General features: G+C 35.0%; 1 protein-coding gene across 4 annotated transcripts in view; it reads left to right on the top strand.

Moving 5' to 3' along the window:
- The window catches only part of LOC129074029 (zinc finger MYM-type protein 2), a 115189-nt gene that overhangs the window by 51057 nt on the left and 42294 nt on the right, over positions 1 to 21838 (top strand). For 2 of the 4 annotated variants that reach the window (XM_054577718.1, XM_054577714.1), the window contains 6 exons: positions 1666 to 1737; positions 10402 to 10552; positions 11022 to 11137; positions 13904 to 14020; positions 16309 to 16459; positions 19568 to 19740. In XM_054577718.1, the coding sequence (XP_054433693.1) occupies positions 1666 to 1737; positions 10402 to 10552; positions 11022 to 11137; positions 13904 to 14020; positions 16309 to 16459; positions 19568 to 19740 (780 nt within the window). The remainder of the gene's footprint in view (positions 1 to 1665; positions 1738 to 10401; positions 10553 to 11021; positions 11138 to 13903; positions 14021 to 16308; positions 16460 to 19567; positions 19741 to 21838) is intronic. The other 2 variants (XM_054577715.1, XM_054577717.1) reach the window with 2 other exon arrangements.

The raw sequence follows: 21838 nt of genomic DNA, 5'->3' as shown, positions 1-21838 counted from the left end.
ATTTTTTGTTTTTAAATTTGTTGTTTTCCTTCTTCTGGTTGTGTGAGGAGGCAAAGTGTATGTAACTACGTCTCCATCTTGGCCAGAAGTCCTAAAATACTGTTTCATCTTTCATTTTAAAAATATTTTCATGTTTTATAATTCCCAAACTCTGCTAATAGTGTAAGTAAATAAATGGGAACCCACACATACGTTGTTAATGATAAAGAAGCACAAGCACACGTTTAGAGACCATTGCACAAGACACTAATGATGTCTTTTCGTGGTGCTTAGGAACTAAAGTTGTATGGTGATCTTTTCCTGTCTCTGTGGTGAACCTGGCTGCCATTCTTACCTGTGTCCCTGTTGCTATGTCCCTGGAGTAACCAGATGTCAGATGTTGGTACTTGAGACAGTATGAAATGCTTAACAGTTCTTTCAGTCATTTTCATTTTCTGGCAGAGTATCTTGACTTTCATGGAAAGCAGGATGCTTTGTGCAAGGACTATGGAGGAAAATATGTGTTGGAAACTCAAATGTTCTTTCAAATAAGTTGCCAGAACAACCCATTTGCAGATGATGAAAGCTGTAATTGCATAACCTCTAAATCACTTGTTTTAAAATGCTTTGATACCGTTTTAAGTATTAATGGGCTTTAGTGAGGTCTTGTTATTTAAGAGAAATAAATAATGTTTTGCAGAGTCTACCTCATCGGCTGGTTAAATTTAAGGCTGTATTTTTAATTCCTTACCCCCTTATTATATTACTACTTCATACTTAAGTGATTTATTTATCTTTAAGTCATAAATACTTTATTAGATGAAATTACAAATGTTAATTATTGTACAGCTTAAAATACTAAGTGCAACTTAAGAGTTTTTCTATCATTGTGTTATGCTTAAAGTCAAATACAAGGAAATGATATATTATCAGAGCCCTAAATTAAATTTTTTCCTGGTATAATGAATTCCAACAAAAGTCCTGTTTATTCTAAGAAAAATATATACTGCTGTGTAAATAATGCATAGTAATTAGAAATGTAAAAACAAAATGCAGCAATGAGCACTACATAAATAACAAACTAAAGAGAACCAAAAATGAAAACAGAATATAGTTTTCATTTTTACCCAGCAGACCCTTTCTACCAGACTGAAACAAGAGGGATTTTTCTTCTTTGCATTGCTATTTTATTACAGTTGTCCCAAGTTTTCTCCGTTTCCCCTCCTCTGCCCAGGCAACCCTGTTTTTTTCTATAGGAAATTACACTTATTTAAAAATTCTTGCCCTGGCTGGTGTGGTTAGAGCAGCGGCCTGCGAACCAAAGGGTCGCTTGTTCAATTCCCAGTCAGGGCACATGCCCAGGTTGTGGGCCAAGTCCCCAGGATGGGGGTGCACGAGAGGCAACCGCACATTGCTGTTTTTCTCCCTCTCTTTTTCTTTCCCTCCCCTTCCCTAAAAACAAATAAATAAAGTCTTAAAAAAAAATTTCTTGTGTAAGTTGGGCAATGGCACTGGGGCTACCACTGATAGTCATTTTTAAAAGTTGGAATGAATTTGTAAGTCTCAGAACAAGGAATTAAGAATCAGCTTTTATAGCTTGCTTATCGACCTTTCAATGTAGTAGCCTTTCTTTATATGTATTTATAAAGTGCTTGAAATTTTTTATTTTATTTTATTTTATTTTAGGTAGGTAGCCATCCAAGCTTCCTGAAGGAGGTTCGAGATCATATGCAGGACTCTTTCCTGATGCAGCCTGAGGTAAATAGGGATGAGGCAGGGGTGTTAAGGTCTGACAATTTCATGCACTGCCACTGTTGTTAAGGTGTATCTGAACAGTCCTGTACTTTTTGAGTGCTAGTACAGTTTAGACATGTTGGGCCTCAGTTCCTGACCACTGCAAGGAAGTGAATATTTCAGTAAACTATATCACAGGAGATTTTTGTTTCCCAGTGCATAGAAAAATACTGCTTATACTATAGTGTATATGAAGTGTGCAATAGCGTTGTGTCTAAAAAAAAATAACATACATATCTTAATTAAAAAATAATTTATCTCAAAAAAGTGCTAACTATCCTCTGAGCCTTCAGTGATCTTTTTGCTGGTGGAGGGTATTAAAAATTTGTAAAAATCTCAGTATCTACGAATCATAATAAAACAAGATATGCTGGTATATTAAAATTATACACTTAAGGTGTATCAGATTGTTTTCTTTCTTTACTGCTGTAACATACACAGGCTTTCTTATTTCAGTTACTTTAACATATTTTCTTGTGATAAGATCATTTGTTTTTAGGTATTTATGTTGCTATTTTTAGACATAATTTTTTAATGCACAGCACTCTTTGTCCACAGTAGACATTTATAACATATCAAAGTCCCTCTTTTTTGTGCCTGCTTGAAAAGTAAATAAAAGCTTTATTAAAAATCTTTTTCAAACCTACATTCCCATTAATCCAGATGAATAAATTAGACATATATAATAAATGCATACAGTTAAGAATAATTGTAACTGTAGTAAAGTGATCAAAATAAGGAATTTTATTTTAATATAATACTGCTCGCTCATTAATCTATAGACCTTAATTCACATTTCGTCTATTAATGTCCCTTACAACAAATGGAAGAAAAAAATTATACAAAGTAGTCTGAATTCCATGTAATCCAGGTCATTGACTGTTATTTCATCATAAATTTTGTCTCTTATGCTCCTGCCCCCTTCTTTTGAGATCCCAATTCCAGATATATTAGACTTCCCGCTGTTGTCCTATAATCACTGCGGCTCTATTGTGTTTTTTTTAGCTTCTTCCTTTTTTTTTTTGCTTAATTTTAAAGAGTTCCTATTACGGTAATTTGGATTTTACTAATTTTAATCCATTAAACTTAATCATATAAATTGTAGTTTATTTTTCATCTCAAATCTTGTATTTGTCATTTCTAGAAGTTACATATGGATCATTTTATTAACTTTTATTCCTTGCCTCATTCATGTTTTTCTCTACTGATATATTGACTACAGCAGCATATTTATCATAGTTCTTTTAATATTTTTGTGTACTATTTGTGTCCTGTCATTTCTAGATATTTCTACAGCTTGCTTTTTTAAATTTCTAAATAATGAATTAATTGTGTTTTGTGCAGCATTTGAAAGCCATTGTTTCATGTTTTCTGTCTAGTTTCCTAGTAATTAAAGGTAGGAGGTTACATCTAGTCTCTGATACTCCATTGTGGCTGAGGCTGGAAATGCTGCCTGCTTTAAACTGAAACAGTTCCCCAGTCTATATTTATCTTTCACAACCCTGACATTTTTGAATACTGCAGGACGTTTGGTAGGGTGCCCCTCAATTCAGGTTTGATATTTTCTCAGGAATATATTGAGGACATGCATTGTTTTGGCATGAATATCTCATAAGTGATGTTGTAGTTGTTTTAGTGTATCGCACCAGAAGGTACATGATGTCTATATGTTGAGTTGGTTCACTTAGTTAAGGAGGTGTCTTTCAAATTTATCCAGGGTACAGAAGATATTCTTTCCTCTGTGTTAAAAGTATTTTTGGTGCATATAAGTACTATATACTATATTATAAATATCCTGTTGCTCTGCAGACTTTTCACCCAGTATTTTTAACATCTGATGTCAATTAGAAAAGTTTAAAAAATTACAAGTAGTATATGTGTTGAAAAAGTTGTAAACTGCACAATAATGAAGAAAAGTAAAACAATGGTTTTTCAGTTTTTTTAAATTTCTTTTTTAATTTATAAATCATATTTATTCTATTACAGTTGTCTCAATATTTCCCCCTTTACCCCCCTCCACCCATCCCACCCCCATCCCCTACTCCCACAGTCAATTCCCACCCTGTTGTCCATGTCCATGGGTCATTCATATGTGTTCTTTGTCTAGTCCCTTCCCCTTCTTTCCATCATTGTCCTCTATCCCCCTCCTCTTTGGTCACTTTCAGTCTGCTCCATATTTCCATGCCTGCAGTTTATTTTGTTCCTTAGTTTATTTTGTTGAATAGAGTCCACTTATAGGTGAGATCATATGATATTTGTCTTTCACCAGCTGGTGTATTTCACTTAGCTTAACACTCTCCAGTTTCATCCATGTTGTCACAAAAGGTAGGAGTTCATCTCTCTCTCTTTCTTTCTTTCTTAAATGCAGATTGATTTTATTTATTATTTTTAAATGTCAAAGTTAATTATATTAAAAAAATTGAAAACCCATATAAAGTCTTAGCAATTAAACCAGCATGACACCAGCACAGAAATAATCAAGTAGATCAGTGAAATATAATGAACATTCTAGAGACAAATGTATCTATCTGTCTAACAATATATGATAAAGTTGATATTTCAACTCAATGGGTAAAATGAGGTTTATTCAACAAATAAGGTGCATGGACCACTATTACTTGAAATACAACCAATAATAGAGTCCTGTTACACATATTCTATAAACAAATCAGGTGAGTTAAAAATCAATATGTAGAATCTAAGGAGTTTTAGAAGAAAATAGAACTAATATTTTTCATGACCTGAAGTAAAGTATTCAACCCCAGAAGCTATAAAGTAAATATTGACATTATGACTATATTAAATATTTAACTATATAGTAATATACATATAAAAAAAATTAAAGGACCAGGAATAGAAAAGTATTTGCAACACATCTAAAACATGGTTAATAGGGATTTTTTTTTTTTTTGAAAAAAGTTCTATAAACCTTTAATCAATAAATGGATAAAGAATACCAAAAAGTCATTTAAAAAAATAATAGAAATAGGCAAGAAATATACTAAAACAGGTTTAGTTTCAACAAATAATAAAGGAACAATTAAAATAACATCATTGTCACAATCAGATTAGTGAGTATTAAAAATATTGGTAATACCAAGTATTGGCAACTCTGAAAGGAAATGAGTAGTCATAGAAACTTTTTCTTCATCTTAAAGCAGTGTCTTTAGCATATTTTGCAGTGCTGGTTTGGTGGAGGTGTATTCTTTTATCCTTCTTTTGTCTGGGCAACTCCTTATTTCGCCTTCCATTTGAATTGAGAGTCTTGCTGGGTAGAGTACTCTTGGTTGCAGGCCTTTGCTTTTCATGACTTGGAATATTTCTTGCCATTCCCTTCTGGCTTACAGTGTTTCTGTCAGGAAGTCAGATGCTACCCGTATTGGGGCTTCCTTGTATGTTACTACCTCTTTCTCTCTTGCTTGCTTTAGGATTCTCTGTATTTGATATTTGCCATTTTAATGAGACTGTGTCTTGGAGTATGCCTTAGTGGGTTCCTCTTAAATGGGACCCTCTTCACTCCCTGGACTTGTGTGACTTCTTCTCTCCAATTAGGCAAGTTTTCCATGATTCCTTTTTCAAACAGGTTCTCTATGCCTTCCTCATCCTCTTCTCCTTCTCGTATCCCTATTATATGGATATTATTACGTTTCCGGTTGTCCTGCATTTCCCTCAACGCCTCTACATTCTTTTTGAGTCTTTTTTCATTTTTTTGCTCTTTCTGGGAGCTTTTTTCTACCTTGTCCTACAGCTTGTGGATTCAGTTCTCAGCTTCATCATGCCTGCTTTTGATTCTTTCTGCAGTGTTCTTCAATTCAGAAATTGTATTCTTCATTTCCTCTCGTCTCTTATTGATAGTTTCTATGTCGTTTTTTATGCTGCTGTAGTTTGCAGTAAGTTCCTTGTAGTTTTCCTGTAGTTTTTTGTAATTCTCTCTGAGCTCACTGAGCTCATTGAGCTTCCTTAGAACTGTTGTTTTGAACTCAGTATATGATAGTTTCCCTTGTCTCTGTTTCATTTAGTTCTCTTTGTGGGGATTCCTCCTTTCTCTTCAAGTGGGGCATATTTCTTTGTCTTACCATTATTTGTGAGACTCTTCTCTTTTGCTTTGCTTCTTAACTTGATCTGTCTTGATTTCCTGACATTTTGGTGTGAATTTCTATGGTTGGAGACCGCTGTTTTTACTTTCTGGACCTGCCTCTGATGATGTCAGATGTTGACCCTGTCCAACCTTAGGCAGTCTGTTCAAGACTTCCAGGAATCTACTGTTTGTGGCTGTCTCCTTCAGCTGTTAATCTATTCTCTCTGCACTCAGCAGGCTGCCTTAGACATCTCAGGGAGGGACGGAGTCCCTCCTGGGGGCGTGGTTATTGGGTCCTTTCAAGCTGCTGCTGCATGGGGGAGGAGTCTGCACTGGGATCCCACCCCCTACTCCTTCCATTCTCTCCCCAGAGCCTCCATCCCCAGTCTCCCTTCAAGTGTCGCCAGACCTCTCTGTACCCCCTTTTGCCAGGGATTTACTGTCTGTGGCTCCCACTCTGCACACAGCAGGCAGCTTAGACAGCACAGGGTGGGGTGGAATCCCACCTGGGGGTGGCACTATTTGTTCCTTTGATGCAGGTGCAGCTCAGGGGGCGTCGCCTCTGCCTGAGCAAGATGGCTGCTGCCACATCAGGGATGAGTCAGCATAGAGATCCCACTGGCAACTCTCTCAGTTCTCTCCCCAAAACCTCCTTCCGGTCCTCGTGAGGCGTCTCTTGCCCACTCTGCCCCCGCTTTTGCCAGAGACCAGGGTAAGTGGCTGCAAATCAAAATTTTGCATTGACCCTTTAATCGGTTCCTTGCGTCTGTAGCCGCCTGTCTCTGGCAGAGAGCAACCCTGCCGCTTTTCGTAGCTGCTGTTTTCTGTGTACTTTTTGGACTCTGGTGCTGTGTGCTAGAGATCCCCGGTTTTGGTTTGGAGCCCGCTCTTCTCAGGGGGATCCAACTGACCGTTTCAATATCCTTCTGGTGCTGCTGCCCGTGGGCACCCCGCCTGCCTTCTCAGGTCTGTACCACACTCTTTACCAGTTAGATTGTGCTGACGCCGAGTCTTCTGTTTCGGAGGATACAAGGCTCCTTTCTTGCTGTTGTTCAGTTGTTTGTTCCAGGGATTTCTCCACAATTTAGTTATAATTCCAGGTTGGTCCTGGGAGGAGGTCAGTGTGACTTTCACTCACGCCTTCGCCATCTTGATTCTCCTGGTTTGTTAGTTTTTAAATCCTTTTTTCCTCTGCAGAAACATCTTCAAAATAAAGAGATATTATTGGGGTTTTATTGAATGAAGGATGTATAAGTTTTACTTGAATTTATTTTCTTAATCTTAGTGTAAAAATTAGTGCAATATTATGTTGTGATGAAGTTTTATCACTAGTCCTTCTAGTTAGGGTTCTTAACTATTTTTGTGCTTTTGACTCCCTTAGTAATATGGATAGACCAATTCTCAGACCGTTATTAAATGCATAAAATGAAATATGATTACAGCTAGCATACATTAAAAAGTTACGAAAACATTTCTAAATTTTTTCAGATGTGATATATACTTTATTAATGCACTAATAAAATCGTATGATTGGTAACTACAGTGTTTTTTATTTTTTTATCCTCACTTGAGGACATGCTTATTGGTTTTTAGAGAGAGTGGAAGGGAGAGAGAAGAAGAGAAACATCGATGTGAGAGTGAAACATTGGTTGACTCTCATGAGCACCTCTACTGGGGATTGAACCTGCAGCTTTTTGATTTACAGGAAAATGCTCCAACCAACTGAGCCACTACGAGGGAAACTAAAGTTTTTTTTTTTTTTCCTTTTAAAGTAATGTCAAACATGGTGATAGATTGATCTACCTGTCAGTACTATACAAAAAGCTGGGGTTTTTTATTATTGACGAATTCACAGATTCTGTAAAAGTAATGTGGTTAGTTGCCTCCAATTAGAATGAAAGAGAATGCCACATTTCAGGTAGATGTTATTGAACATGGGGGTAATACATTTCTTTCCATGTTAATACCATGGACCCAAGTTAAGTTGTAGTTGAATGTGGCTTGGAAGTAGATTATGTGCTGATTATATATTGATGTCCATTTCCTAGATTAGATTTGCAGCAACGAGTACATGAATCCTTTATCTCTTGGGCACCTACCTGTGTTGTCCACTTGCTTGATCAAAATGTTCTAAATGAAATGTATTACTTACATGTAAAAGGAAACATTAGGGAGAGTTTTAAATCATGTGATGGATGTGATGGTTAATTTTGATATTCATGTAGAATTAGTTAAAATGCAAGGCACCTTGTTTCATTGAGTAGCCTGAAAGTGAGCCAATGTGCTATAAACTACCATTATATTTACCTTTTACTTTAGTAGTATCTTGTTTCTGTTTTACCTCATCCTCCCCCGCCGCCCCGAACTTGTAAGTAGGTTTATTTTTCCCCATGTCTGAATGGGGAATATATTAATTGTAAATTTGATCTATTTGAGTTTATTCCTTTAAATCACACAGTGCATATTTATAGGATACATGAAATTTAAATGTGATTAGTCTGATTTTTTTTCATATAAGGCATGAACGTTTATTTCTTTTGTTTTTGCTAATGTCCTTCCATTAAATGGGTCCTGTGTTTTGAAGTAGTAATGGTAGTTATGGAAGTAGCTGTGCTGAAACATTTTCAATATTAATTGTTCTGTCTTTCTGATAGTACCTTCTCATTCTCTTCGTATAAAAGTTATTTGCCAATGTAGACCAGTTACTTAGCTTCTTGTTTACTTCATCCAATTCAACTGGTCTACTTTTTATTTTGTTTTTTCCTAAAACTTACGAATTATAAACATTCTGCCAATAAAACCATGTCATGTTGAAGGACATTTCCAGTAAGTTAAAAAAACTAATCCAAGATTAGATGGTTGGATTTCATTTTTTGAATTATTGGTAAAGGAATTCTTTGTAGGTGCTGCTACCTGAAAATCTCATGCACATATCTACTGGGAGTGATCCTGCAATACAGTGACAGGTGTCCTAATATTTTTAGTATTCCTAATTTGTACTGTGGTATCAGATTTTAAACATTTATTTTATCTTCTATTGTTTTATTGATTAGTTTTCCCCAATATAACAGATTATTATGTAGACCTTAGGAAAATGTGTTGCCACTCCAAACACTGGGAAAGTCATAATAAGATTTAATAGGTTTATAGGGGGGAGGGACGCAGGGGACAGTGGTGGGGGAAAGGCAGAGACAAATGTACTTTAAAAAATAAATTAATTTAAAAAAGATTTAATAGGTTTATTATAGCTATTTTTATTTCTTTCTTGTTAACCATTCTTTTGCTATTGATCTTACCAATAAGTATTTCTTTGTGGAGCCTATCAGAAATTGAAGAATGAGTTGATTTCCACTTTAAAAGTAAAACTTAGGGCTTCCTCTAAGAAGTGATAGTTGAGTAAATGGGAAATAGGCAGCATGGGTTATACATTATGGTACCAGAGTGAATATAACAAACCTTTCTGCACGTGATTGTTGTGCTGAGGAAGTCATTCTTTTTTCTTCTATTTTTTTGATGTTGATATTGGTTATTGTTTTTTACCTACAATTTTTACTTTCATTTTCTAAAATTTGTTGGTTCTCGTGAAATTTATCCATGCAGCTTACCTATTCTGTGTTATTTTTGGCCTGATTGTCATCTTCCTTGACATCTGTTATTTATCCACCCATGGAACATTTGAGATCATCTTATAAATCATCATATTGTACTAGATGCTGTTGGGTATGCAGATGAGTGACCAGTCTGTAAACGCCCAGACGCTCAGAACAGATCAGAGTTGCTCTAAAAGGCTCCCCCCCCTGCCCCTGTTTGATGTCTAACTGTGACTATCAAGTAAATGTTTCAATGCAGATGCCCCAGTTCATCCAAATTGTATTTCTGTAAGACTATATTTCAGTGATACTGCTTTTGTTTAGCAGTTTTCAAAGTGTACCTACCTCCTGTGTCTTAACATGATACATTCTATCTCATTTTTCTGTATTATATCAGTGTTGGCACATAGTCATCCTTAGGAGAAGGATTGACTTGATTATTATCTGTTGACTAACTATTAATGCTGGTTAATAGCCAAAAATTAGGTTCTAAATATAGTAGATTAGGTAGTAGGTAGTAAATCAGTTTTAAGAGACATTCCAAAAGTGCTTGGACAACAGCAGTTCATTCAACAGGATAAGTGTTTAATGTCTTCCAATTTGTTTCTTTAGGCTTATATTTTTAGGTCCATTTAATTTCTTCTGTCAAATGACAAAGAAGTGTGTCATTACTATAAGCAGATGTCTCTGTGCCTTTCTTTGATTTTCAGTTGTAAGTTATATGTAGGAGTCTGATAAATTAATAAGGAAAACACTGTATTTTTAAAGGAGACAACTCAACTCAAATCATTATACTTTTGTTTGGATCTGATTTAGCTGCATTGTACTTCTGACCCACTAACCCTGATTAGAGATTAATAGAATTGTTTCGCCAGAGAGAAAAGGTGAAATGAAAAATACAGTAATTTTTTAAGTTAAATTGTGGTTTTCTTAATTATCTTTTTCTGTTTCACATTTTAGAAATATGGGAAACTGACCACTTGTACTGGTTGCCGAACACAGTGCAGGTTTTTTGACATGACTCAGTGTATAGGTCCTAATGGATATATGGAGCCATACTGTTCAACTGCTTGCATGAACAGTCACAAGACAAAATATGCAAAATCACAAAGTAAGTTTCAGGAATTTTGGAATTTAAAAATGTTAATAACATGACTGATATTCTAGCTACGTTCTCTCCTTTAACTTTATTTTTAGGCTTGTTCTAACTGCATAAACTTTATTTTTATTATCACTAAACAGTATTACTGAAAACTTCTAAAATTGTTTTGATCATTCCATATTCCATTGAACTTTTAAGTTATTCTTGAAGTTCTGTCCATGTCTGTTCTTAGCTAAACCTGTTTTTCCATCTAAACATTATCTAAAACTGAGATTTTTTTCCCATGTGTCTATGTTTTAGAGACACAGTAGCAGACTTTTTTATGACAGTATTTTTTTAAGGTATAAATAATCTTGGAAATTAAAGGATAATTTACAGAAGTTTCCATAAAGAAACTATTCTGAGGTCAATTAAGATTTAAAAAAAAAAAGCTTTATTACTTTATAAAGTAATCAGATATATACCTTTTCTCTCCTAGGTTTGGGAATTATTTGCCATTTTTGTAAGCGAAACTCTTTACCTCAATATCAAGCCACAATGCCTGATGGAAAACTGTATAACTTTTGCAATTCCAGTTGTGTGGCTAAATTTCAGGTTTGATACTTATTTTGCATATCCTGTACCCCAATAAAATAGACATAGAAAATGAACAATGAAATATGCTTAATGTGCTAGTTTGTCCATTTTGTTGAGGGTCACATTGGTGGGTGGAAATTCTAGAGTCGTAGTAGGCATGGCTGCCTCTAGCTCTCTACTTAGATGATCTAATTTTTTTATTTGTATTTGTGACATAGACTTTGAAGGAAAATAAATAAAATTGAGCTAAATGCCTGATGTATTTTCTTAGTAGATGGTTCAAATAACATGATGTGACTCTTACTGGGGAATTCTGTTTTATGACGGCTGTGGGTATATTTAGCCTGGAATTGATGAGCATAAATGTTTTTTTCATATATTAGAAATATACCAGGTAAAAAGGGGATTGGATTTGTTATTGTAGGCCCTAAATTAATTCAAGGTAAGTTTTTGGGAGACATTTTTCATTTTGGTAAATGTAAACAACTTTTTATTTTGGTAAATTACATAGTTCTTCAAAATTGGTATATGGGTAGTCTCCGAAGACATTATTACTGGAAGTGTTCAAACCTAAGCTCGCTGACCACTAGGAAGAATAGTTTAGAGGGGATTTAGTATTAGTTAAGTGGCCTGAGTAGGTTTACTACCTGCTCTTTGAAAATTTCAGGGTGTTAAGCGTAGGTTCTTATCAGTACATGAAGCCATGAGTCATGAGTTCATTCGCTCTCAACAGTTATGTGTTGCAGGCAGTGTGCTCTGTTTCAATTTATTTAAAATGAAAACTTAGGTCTCTTATGTATGTTACAGTAGTTAACAGTTACTAACATTTAAGTTGAAGTGGTTTTGAATTCAGCCTGGTGAGTGTTTTTGTTAGTTTATGTGCTCAGATGAGTTTAGGTGATTACCCATATTCAAGACTAAAGTTTCATTTTGGAAGTTGGGATTATGGCCATTGATACACCCTGAGTGGAAAATACTGGTTCTGACTTGTTGGCTTTTCATAAAGTAGAAATTAACAAATAAGGAGTAAGTAGATGAATGCAGGACAGTGTTTGTAGCGTTCTGCTTGTCAGATTATAACTTTCTTTATTCCTTTTGATGTTGGGCAAACTGAAATGTTAACTGAAAATATTTTATCTACTTTTTTCTTTTACTTGTAACTTGTATTGCCCACGATTTGATGAGACCACTTGCATAATAGTACATTGTATATTTTAAAGAAACACTGAATTTAGACTCTGACTTCTGAGGGATGCATGCAAATAAGTTTGTAGGCAGCCTCCTCATTTTGTGACTCTGCATAAAAGTAATACAAGGTTGACAAATACAAAAGCAGCATTTTCCCCTTTATCTTAAAGCCAACATAGATTTTGAACTTCATGTCTTCATTAGATGATTTTTTAATACAAAATAATAGGATGGTATTTTCATTTATAAAAAATAATTAATTTTAATGGACTTGAAGGTGTTTTGAAAACAATAAGGGAGAGGTAGTTTTTCTTTGAAAATTTTACTCACCTGATACTGTCTTAAATCTGCATGTTTTATTTTTTCACTAATTTTAATTGTGTTGAACAATGCAGAAATGTAAAAAAAAATTTTTTTTAAATACTCACCCAAGGATATGTTTGCTGATTTTAGAGAGGAAGGGTCAGGGGGAGAGACAGACATCGATGTGGAGAAACATTGATTGGTTGCTTCCTGTAAGTGCCCTGACTGGGGATTGAACCTGCAACCTTTTGGTATATAGGACGACTCTACAGCTAACCATATAGGATGACTCTACAGCTAACCTGGCCAGGGCAACAATACAGTTTAAAAAATTAGTTACAGGTCATTTTCTTTTCACTGCAATATTAAAAAATTTTATGAACTTCTGAATTTAATACATTCAGAAGATTATGTAATATAGATTAAAAAATGAAAATTAAGTATCACTGTACTCACCCACTCAGATTAGATTAAAAGTTTTTTTTTCTTTTGATTAAAAGTTTTAAAGCCCATGTATTTTTATATCTTTCTGCTGTAAATGGTTTTAACTTGAAGTATAATAAAATCAAAATAAATTCCTAGTATCAGTACCAGTCTATAAATCTTCACCCCTGCTCTCCCCAGTTTTGTATAAGAAATGATCACCTTTAAAAAGTATCATGGGCTGTTTTCATTGATGTACTTGGAATGACAATGATGACAACAGTGCAAGTGGTCAGTGGTTGGTCAGCTGTTAAAGAGTAGGGGGCTAGGGTTTAAATTTTTTTTTAATAGTTTGTTTACTGATTTTAGAGAGAGGTAGGGAGGGAGAGAGAAAGGGAAACATCGGTTTCCACTATTGTTCCACTAATTTACGCATTCATCAGTTGATTCTTGTATGTGCCCTGATTGGGGATTGAACCTGCAACCCCTGTTGTATTGGGACAATACTCTAACCAACTGAGCTACCCAGCCAGCACCTAGAATTTAAATTTTTATTTACTAGTGCAGAACTTCATTAAACAGCCTCACTGTTACTTGCTTATGATTTCTTAATGTGAAAAAAAAAATCAGGAATGGTATGATTTTTCTCATATTTTTGACAGTTATCCTGTGATAAAAAATGAATTTTAATTTCAGAAAACATACTTAGAATAACAGTATACTTTATAAAGACAAAATTGAGACATGTTCTTTTATGTGTTGAAATACTTAAAAAAAAATCCTCTTTTCTGGATATTTGACAGTTGTCACAAACGCAAATCTGAAGTCTGCATCAGACTCAGTATGTTTTGTTCTTTGTTTTTGTTTAAGGCTCTAAGTGTGCAGTCATCTCCAAATGGCCAGTTTGTAGCTCCCAGTGACATTCAATTGAAATGCAACTATTGCAAAAATTCCTTTTGTTCAAAGCCAGAAATCCTGGAATGGGAGGCAAGTCATATTTTGTTATGTTTCTTATCTAGTGCTAAAGAAAGTCCAGTAAAATGACTAAGGTTTTTCCCTCTGAGAATCTGTTTCTAGTGGATAAGGATCACTTTTTCAGACAATGTGTACCATTAAGAAAGAAAAGATGTTGTCACTAAGTATGATGCATCATGATATTTGAATTATTTATTTATGTGGGAGTGGCACCAACAAAGGACCTGTTTTTTTAAATGTAAAACAAATTATTGAAGTCATATTCACTATATATTATGTTCACAATAGCACATGGAGTGTCACTTTGTTTAGCTGTGTTTCTGGAATATTTATACTGTATTTTGACCATTTCTTCTCTCTGCCCATCCTTATAAATATTATCTGTGAACTCTAATATCTTGTATTGCCTGCTACCTGTAAAATAGAATTCAGTAGTCATTTACCATGTTGTCATTTAACATTTTATAATTTTGTTATAATAAAATAATTTTAATATAAATTTGTTTTCCCTTCTCATTACTCTTGCCTTTACCATTTTATTAATTTACTTTGTCATATCTTTTTGCCATTAACAAAAACTGTGATCATTAATTTTTCTTCCCATGAAGAGACAGTAATAGTGGATGGATGGACAAGATGGTCCTGGTTGAATATTGCTTTCTTCTTTTTAAAAATTTTTTTATAGGTTTTATTAATTTGTTTTTAGAGAAAGGGGAAGGGTGGGGAGAGACACATTGATGAGCAAGATAAACATAGATTGATTGTCTCCCCCTCAACTGGGGACCTGTCCTGCAGGCAACACAGGCCCTCACCAGGAATCGAACTGGTGACACCACCAACCCACTGAACCGTACCAATCAGGGCTGAATATTGCTTTCTTGGGTAATGTTCATCTCTGGCTATTTTTTCTTTTACCTTTTTGAGGGCATGTAGAATGTAAAATGGTGTACAAGGTCTTATTAGTGGCTGTTGGCAAATTTTAGGTAAAATGTGGTACCCATAACCAGACTACACAATTTTTACAGTACTTTTTACAGTACTTTTTACAGTACAGTATCTGAAATTTCATTGTCTTAACACTTTAATCCTTATAACATTTTCTAGTTTGTTAATTAGATTGGTATAGTCTCAAGAACATTTTAACCAATCATTCTTTGAGACTGTTGATGGCACCCAGTGATGATTTTTAGTGACTAAAACCCTCTATATCCTAGCTGGAAGAATGTTGAAGGTCCAGTGAGAAAGGATAAAGGAATGGTGGGAAATGAGGAAAGCGCATGAGCAAGCACGTAGAGTAGTATCAAACAGGAGATGAAGGTCCTGCATAAACTGAGTCTTGATAATAGAAAATGAGGTCCTTTCCACCCTCTCCATGTCGGCAGCACCCTGCTTTTTCAGTCTTACTGCTGTGTTGCTTTTATTTATGTGGAGGGCAAATATTGGAAGGTCTTAGGAAACACCATCAAACAGAATGAGAGCTGTGCCTGCCCCTCAGGTGATTGAGAGCTTGGGGCCTCTTGCTTCTCAGTTTCAGTTTCTTTTTCTTTATACTTAACATGTCCTTGATAGGGCACCTTTCCACCACTGATGATTGCCTTACTAACTTGAGGTACTTCCTTGGCTCTTTCACTTTTTCTCATCCAGGTCTTTAGGTATCTTTGCTAATGTTAGATGATTTAGACTTAGTCTGTATCCTGCACGATAGCAGAGGAAACACTGCTTCCCGGGAGGTTTTAACCTGTTCCTCTTCAGCTGCATATTTGAAAAGTATCTCTGACTAGATAGGGATTTGGGGCCAGGAGAAATAACTAAGCAATTACTAACCTTGCATTATTCAAGGGAGCCCCCTCGTCTCAAGCTGAGCAGCACAATGTGTGCTAACTCCAAGTTGAATATCTTAGCTACAGTAGGTCTGTTACTGTTAAGCTGTGGAAGGAATGAGATTGAACCTACTTGAACTATACTCAACAATTTTCATCTTTCTGTAGCTTACCCATGTTGTATCTTCCATTGTTCCCATTTCCACAGTTCTATTAGCAACACCAGATTGCTCTCTTGCTTTGGTGATGCTTGTACTCTTTCATTATAATTTTTGGGTAGTTAATGGTATTAAATTTTGTGGAGCTCAGTGAATTAGTTAAACTAGGTGTCTGTGGTCTATCAAAAATGTACTCCAAGGAAGATAATAATAAGTAGGTAAATGATTTAACTTAGTTTTTGTAAATGTGGCTTATTTATTTCTTAAACTTGTTCTCGAGATGGTTGTCCTCTGCTTACCAAGGTTCCCATTGTGCATTTAGAATAAAGTGCATCAATTCTGCAGCAGAACCTGCTCAGACGACTATAAGAAGCTGCATTGCATAGTTACATATTGCGAGTACTGTCAAGAGGAGAAGACTCTTCACGAAACAGTAAATTTCTCTGGCGTTAAGAGACCCTTCTGTAGTGAAGGCAAGTGTACTTACAGTGTTGTTCATAACTTATTAATATTTAATATTAAGTTTTTGCCAAAATATATTTTCAAACTATATAACTACGTATGTCCAGAGGAGCTGTACAATGTTAGTATAGCTGAACACGAAAAATTGAGTTTGCTTTCTGTTGACTTACTTTGTTACATATATTTAATAGACCTCTGAATCTTAGGTGTTATACCTCTAAAAATTTAGTAATCTGTTTTCCTTTTCAGGGAAGTTTTGAGAATTAAAAAAAAACAAAAACCACTATCCTACCATGTCATTTCTAAAATTGTGAATTGTGACCTGAAAGTTGACTTTCCAAGTAGACTAGAATTCTCTTCTATTGGATCCATTTTTCTGTTCTGCAGACTGCCTAACCTTCAGAGGTTTTCAGTGTACCAGAAAAAAAAATTACCTGTGGCATTCCTATAATGGGGGAATACTCAGGTTTTCAATTTGGGATACCAGAGAAACACTGATTTTTGTTGGAGTGAATTCTGGAATTCTCTTCCTCTCACACTTCTGTTCTGGGGCCCAGCAGCAGAGTATAGAAATGGACTCCAGTCCTCATTCTAATTGTTCAGAGATAGGAACCAGGATTGTCACTCTAGGTTCTGGGCTCTTGTGGTTATTACTTTTCCCCAAATGTCACATTCTTGCTTGAAGTTGCCTTTCACTTTCTATTCTTTCTTTGACCCCAAACACTGAACTCCCAGCTTTCCTATCTGCTGTCCTTATCTATTATTTTTCAGTTAGTTTTTCTCCCTGAATCCACTTTTTCTATGGATTTCTTTTGCTAGTTAGGGGAAAGAAAAAGGTTGGAAGTTTTTGTTTTTGTTTTTTTTTCCAGAACCACCATATTCCTGTAATTTGTCAAAATGACTAACACAAAGGTAAAGAAAAGAGGCACCTGCTCTATATTCTTTAGGCCTTTTAGAAAACATGGAGTTGTTCCTTTGGCCATATAATAGGCAAATCTGCAAGAAAGGTGATATTGTAGACCTCAGAGGAATGGGCACTGTTCAAAAAGGAATGCCCCACAAATGTTCCCATGGTAAATCTGGAAGTCTATGGGATGTCCAGCCTTTTGGCATCTCTGGGCCCCACTGGAAGAAGAAGAAGAGTTGTCTTGGGCCACACATTAATTACACAAACACTAATGAAAACTGATAAGCCAGAAAAGGTTTTAAGTGGATTTGTGATTTTGTGTTAGGCTGCATTCATAGCCATCCTGGGCTGCATGCAGCTAGTAGGCTGTGGGTTGGATACCCCTGGGCAGTGTCACCTGCATATAGTGGGCATTGTTTTAAACAAAGAAGTTAAGGGCAGATTCTTGCCAAGAGAATTAATATATGTATTGGGAATATTAAGCACTCTTTAAGAGCTGAGGTAGCTTCCTAAAATATGTGAAGGAAAATGATCAGAAAAACAAGGAAGTCAAAAGAGTTCACTTGAAGTGCCAGCCTGCTCCCCTAAAGAAGCACACTTTGTGAGAACCAGTGGAAAGGAGCATGAGCTGCTGGAACCCACTCCTTAGGAATACATGGCACGAGAAGTGTGAAAAAATAAAAGACCTCTGTACTGTTGGGGGGAAAATGTTGGAAAATCCTAAATGCCAGCAGTAGGGAATGAAAGCAATACCAAAAGATTATCAGTTCTTGCAACATTATATGAGTACATTTTACATAGAAGTTTGCTATAAAACAAAGCATTCTAGTTTTATAGATTTAATTGGTACATGTCACCTGGGATGAAAGGGTACTAAGTTTACTGTTAAGTTCACAGCTATAATGAAAAGGGACATAGTGTTTCATTGAAAAGATTGATTCTGAATTAATTTAACTCTTTTTGCACCTGAATTTTTGTGCACTGACATTCTTAGTGATTCCTAAATATGAATGTATGGATGTTGATGGCTGGTGTATAGATCAGTGATCTTGTGCCACTTGGATTATGTAGATTTTACTAAAATGAACAGACAAGTACCAGCAAATAGATAACTGATGTCTATTTTAAGAACATAATTTCCATTCAGAGGGACTTACCACTTTAGATGGCAATAAAAGCTTGAACAAAAGGACCTCTGTCTTTTTTCTGTTTAATAATATAGAAACAGTTAGTGCTAGTAGTATCTAGTTATCTGCTGGAAACTGTTAGAAATAATAAATCGTGTACTACCTGGTACTGCCATCAAAATCTATTTAGAAAATTGAAGCTAATAAAGGTGAAATAATAGAAATGTTTATAAATACAGTTCAGAGTAACAGAGAAGAAGTCATAGATTAATTGCCAAAATACGTTATATATAAAACAATTGCAGTTTGAGTTCACTGTTGGTAAAGATCATTTAAAGGTAGGTTGATTAGGCCAGAGTTTGTGGAGGAGGTGTAACTTGAGCTCCTTGTTAAAGGTTTTTATTTGGCACAACATGAACAAAAATATAGAAGATTATTTAATCCTCATAAAGATACAGGGTGTAAGATTGATATGTAAAAAAAATTAAAATAATGCATTTACATAGTAGGTAAAGGAAATATTTTCCTGAAGGAATAGAATAACAAAAATGTTTCCTCTCTCCATGTGAATAAACCAGTTTTACTTTCCTGAAGGTCCCTGTAGGGTGGCAGAGGCAAAAGACTAGAAAATTTGTCTAAAATGCCTACTTAGCTGAATTACATCCTTAAGTTTGCTTTTTAAGTGAAAATATTAATGTCACAATTCTCATCTTTCACTCTCAACAATCTGCATTATTTCATTTATTAAAATGCCAGTTTGTGGTGTGTTTATGATACCTAAGCAAGGTTATATTTAAATAGAGCCAATAAAACAGTGCTGAAACATTACCAGATTTGAGTGTCTTAGAACATTAATTATTTGAGCCCACATGATATCCAATATAATATTCCATGCCTTTGTTTGAATATTTATAGGTTGGTGTTGATCCTGCATAGTTTTGGTCAGGAGAGAAAGAGGACTTTATATGTAAATTTATAGGCAATTTGTAAAGTGAATGACCTATGTGCCATAAATTCTCTCTCACCCCAAAAGTAGCTTTTGGTGTGTTTTTTTTGTTTTAATATTAAAATCTTTTAATTTTCAGGCTGCAAACTACTGTACAAACAGGATTTTGCAAGACGCCTAGGATTGAGATGTGTTACTTGCAACTACTGCTCTCAACTGTGTAAGAAGGGAGCAACTAAAGAATTGGATGGTGTCGTGAGAGATTTCTGTAGTGAGGACTGCTGTAAAAAATTTCAGGATTGGTACTACAAGGCAAGTAACTCAAAATCTTTATTAAAATCACTTCTTTAACCAGTCTTTAAGAAAAGCATTGTAGTTATTATTACCATGTCAGATATGGTAGCTTCTTTTAAAAATGTACACACATTGGGCTTAGCCCAGATTATACAATTCATTAAAATTTTAGTCATTTTAGTTTGTTTTTTATAACTTGAAATGGCATTTTACCCAAGACTAGGCTATACCTGTATTTTCAGCAATGTAGCTTAACAAAATGGATTATTTCTCTAAAATTTGTTGTATTTTTATTTCACTGAATACAATAGAAATATTTTTGATGACTAAATCAGTGTTGAACATTGGCAGATAATTGTTTTTGATACTCAAGGTGTGTCTTTTTTGCCTTTTTAATTTGGGTCTTTGGAGAGTTTCAGATTGAAAGTACACTGTATGAACCACCAGAGACCAAAACACATTTAATTTGAAACTGTAAGTGTGTGTGTGTGTTTCATTAAAATCTGTATCTAAAAAAGTTAAGATAAATCCCTTTTGGTGCATTGCATTGATTTCTTTCTGGATAAGAAAATGACTGTAAATTGGGGCTTTGGTTAGTCAGGTATTACCCAAAAGCTACTCATTTATTGTCCTTAACATGGAAAGCTATCTCCACACAAAAGCTTCATTATGGATGTAGTTCCAAAGCATGTGAAGACAGATGTCATCCTAACTTCAGTATTGCAAAATAGTGCTAGAGAAACAAACAATAAAATGGTTAAAGTGTGTAGACTATTATTTAGTTCACTTAATGAAAGTGACTAGTGTTAAAATGACATTAAGACTTGTAGGAATTTTTGGTGAAGTTCTTGAATATCTAAAGAAAGCTGAAAATATTAACATTTTTTAAATAAAAAGAGGAAGATACTTTCAAGTTATCGGGGATTGTTGAGGCTAAGAGTTTTGGTGCACTTTTTAAGTTACTTCATTATTTTACTGTTGCTTGTGACTAAGGGTTCAAATTTGAGGACAGGCATAATGACACCCTCTAACATGCATTCCTTCTAGTCTAATTCCATGTCCCATTCTGTGGTAGAGTGGCAATTATGAAAAATTACTTAGAAAATGTTACTTTAATGGCTCAACTTTAAGTGCTCAGTTTTAGTAAGTGCTCAATTTTAGTTTAGTTCACATAAAGATAGCTTCTTCTCCATTAATTAGGAGGTTTTATTTTTGAAAATTTGTTTTGGATAATCTCAACCAGTAAAATCATTTAGTTGTTACAAATATGGAAATTCCCCTTCATTCTTACAATCTGTTACCCTTTTCATCATTTACTGTATAGTTTGAGACAGAATTGTTCCCATGTGATAATGATTTCCCATCACTATTTTGTTATACAAATTTCTGCTTAACTGTGTGATTCTGAATCAAAACTTTTATTTCTTAAAATAGTCTTTCTTGGAGGGCTTTGCTTTTTCTTCACAGCAAACTGAATGTATTTTCCTATTGGCTTCTTTCTTTGAATAAATTCTTCCTGTTTCCTTTCCTTTTCCTTCCTCCCTCCCTTCCCTTCTTTCTTTCCTTCTTTTCTTTTTTAAATATCCTCACCCGAGGACATGCTCATTGATTTTTGGAGAGAGGGAGAGAAACATCGATCAGTTTTCTCTTTTACATGCCCCAACTGGGGACTGTATCTGCTGCCTAGGCATAGGCCCTGGCCTGGAATTGAACCTGTGACCTTTCAGTTTACAGGGTGATGCTCTGACCAACTGAGCTACCTTGGCCAGGGCTTCCTGTTTTCTTCTGCAATTCCTGTCACTTACTGCTTTGCATAGTAATCAGTCACCTACTCTTTATCACTACATTTTAAAAAAATGAATGACTGTTGTATTCAGAAAGATGTATTGGGGCATCATAAAGAATTTCTTTTTTAAAGATTATATAAAATCACCTATTTCACTTATGTTCATGGCCTCCTCCCCCCACCCGCCGACCCCCTAAAAACTAGGTCTGACTGGTGTAATGGGGAACAGTGGCGATATATATCAAAAATGAGAAGTTGAAACTGTCCAGTTAATGTAAGGTATCGGTATTATATCAGTATAGTATAAGTCAAATGTTTTTTTAATTATTT

This window comes from Pteronotus mesoamericanus, unplaced genomic scaffold (assembly GCF_021234165.1).
Source record: "Pteronotus mesoamericanus isolate MK-2021 breed Mesoamerican mustached bat unplaced genomic scaffold, CSHL_Meso_final contig_459, whole genome shotgun sequence".
In the NCBI taxonomy this organism is placed as follows: domain Eukaryota; kingdom Metazoa; phylum Chordata; class Mammalia; order Chiroptera; family Mormoopidae; genus Pteronotus; species Pteronotus mesoamericanus.
Note: the sequence above shows the minus strand (reverse complement) of the source record. Positions and strands in the feature narration are given on the sequence as shown.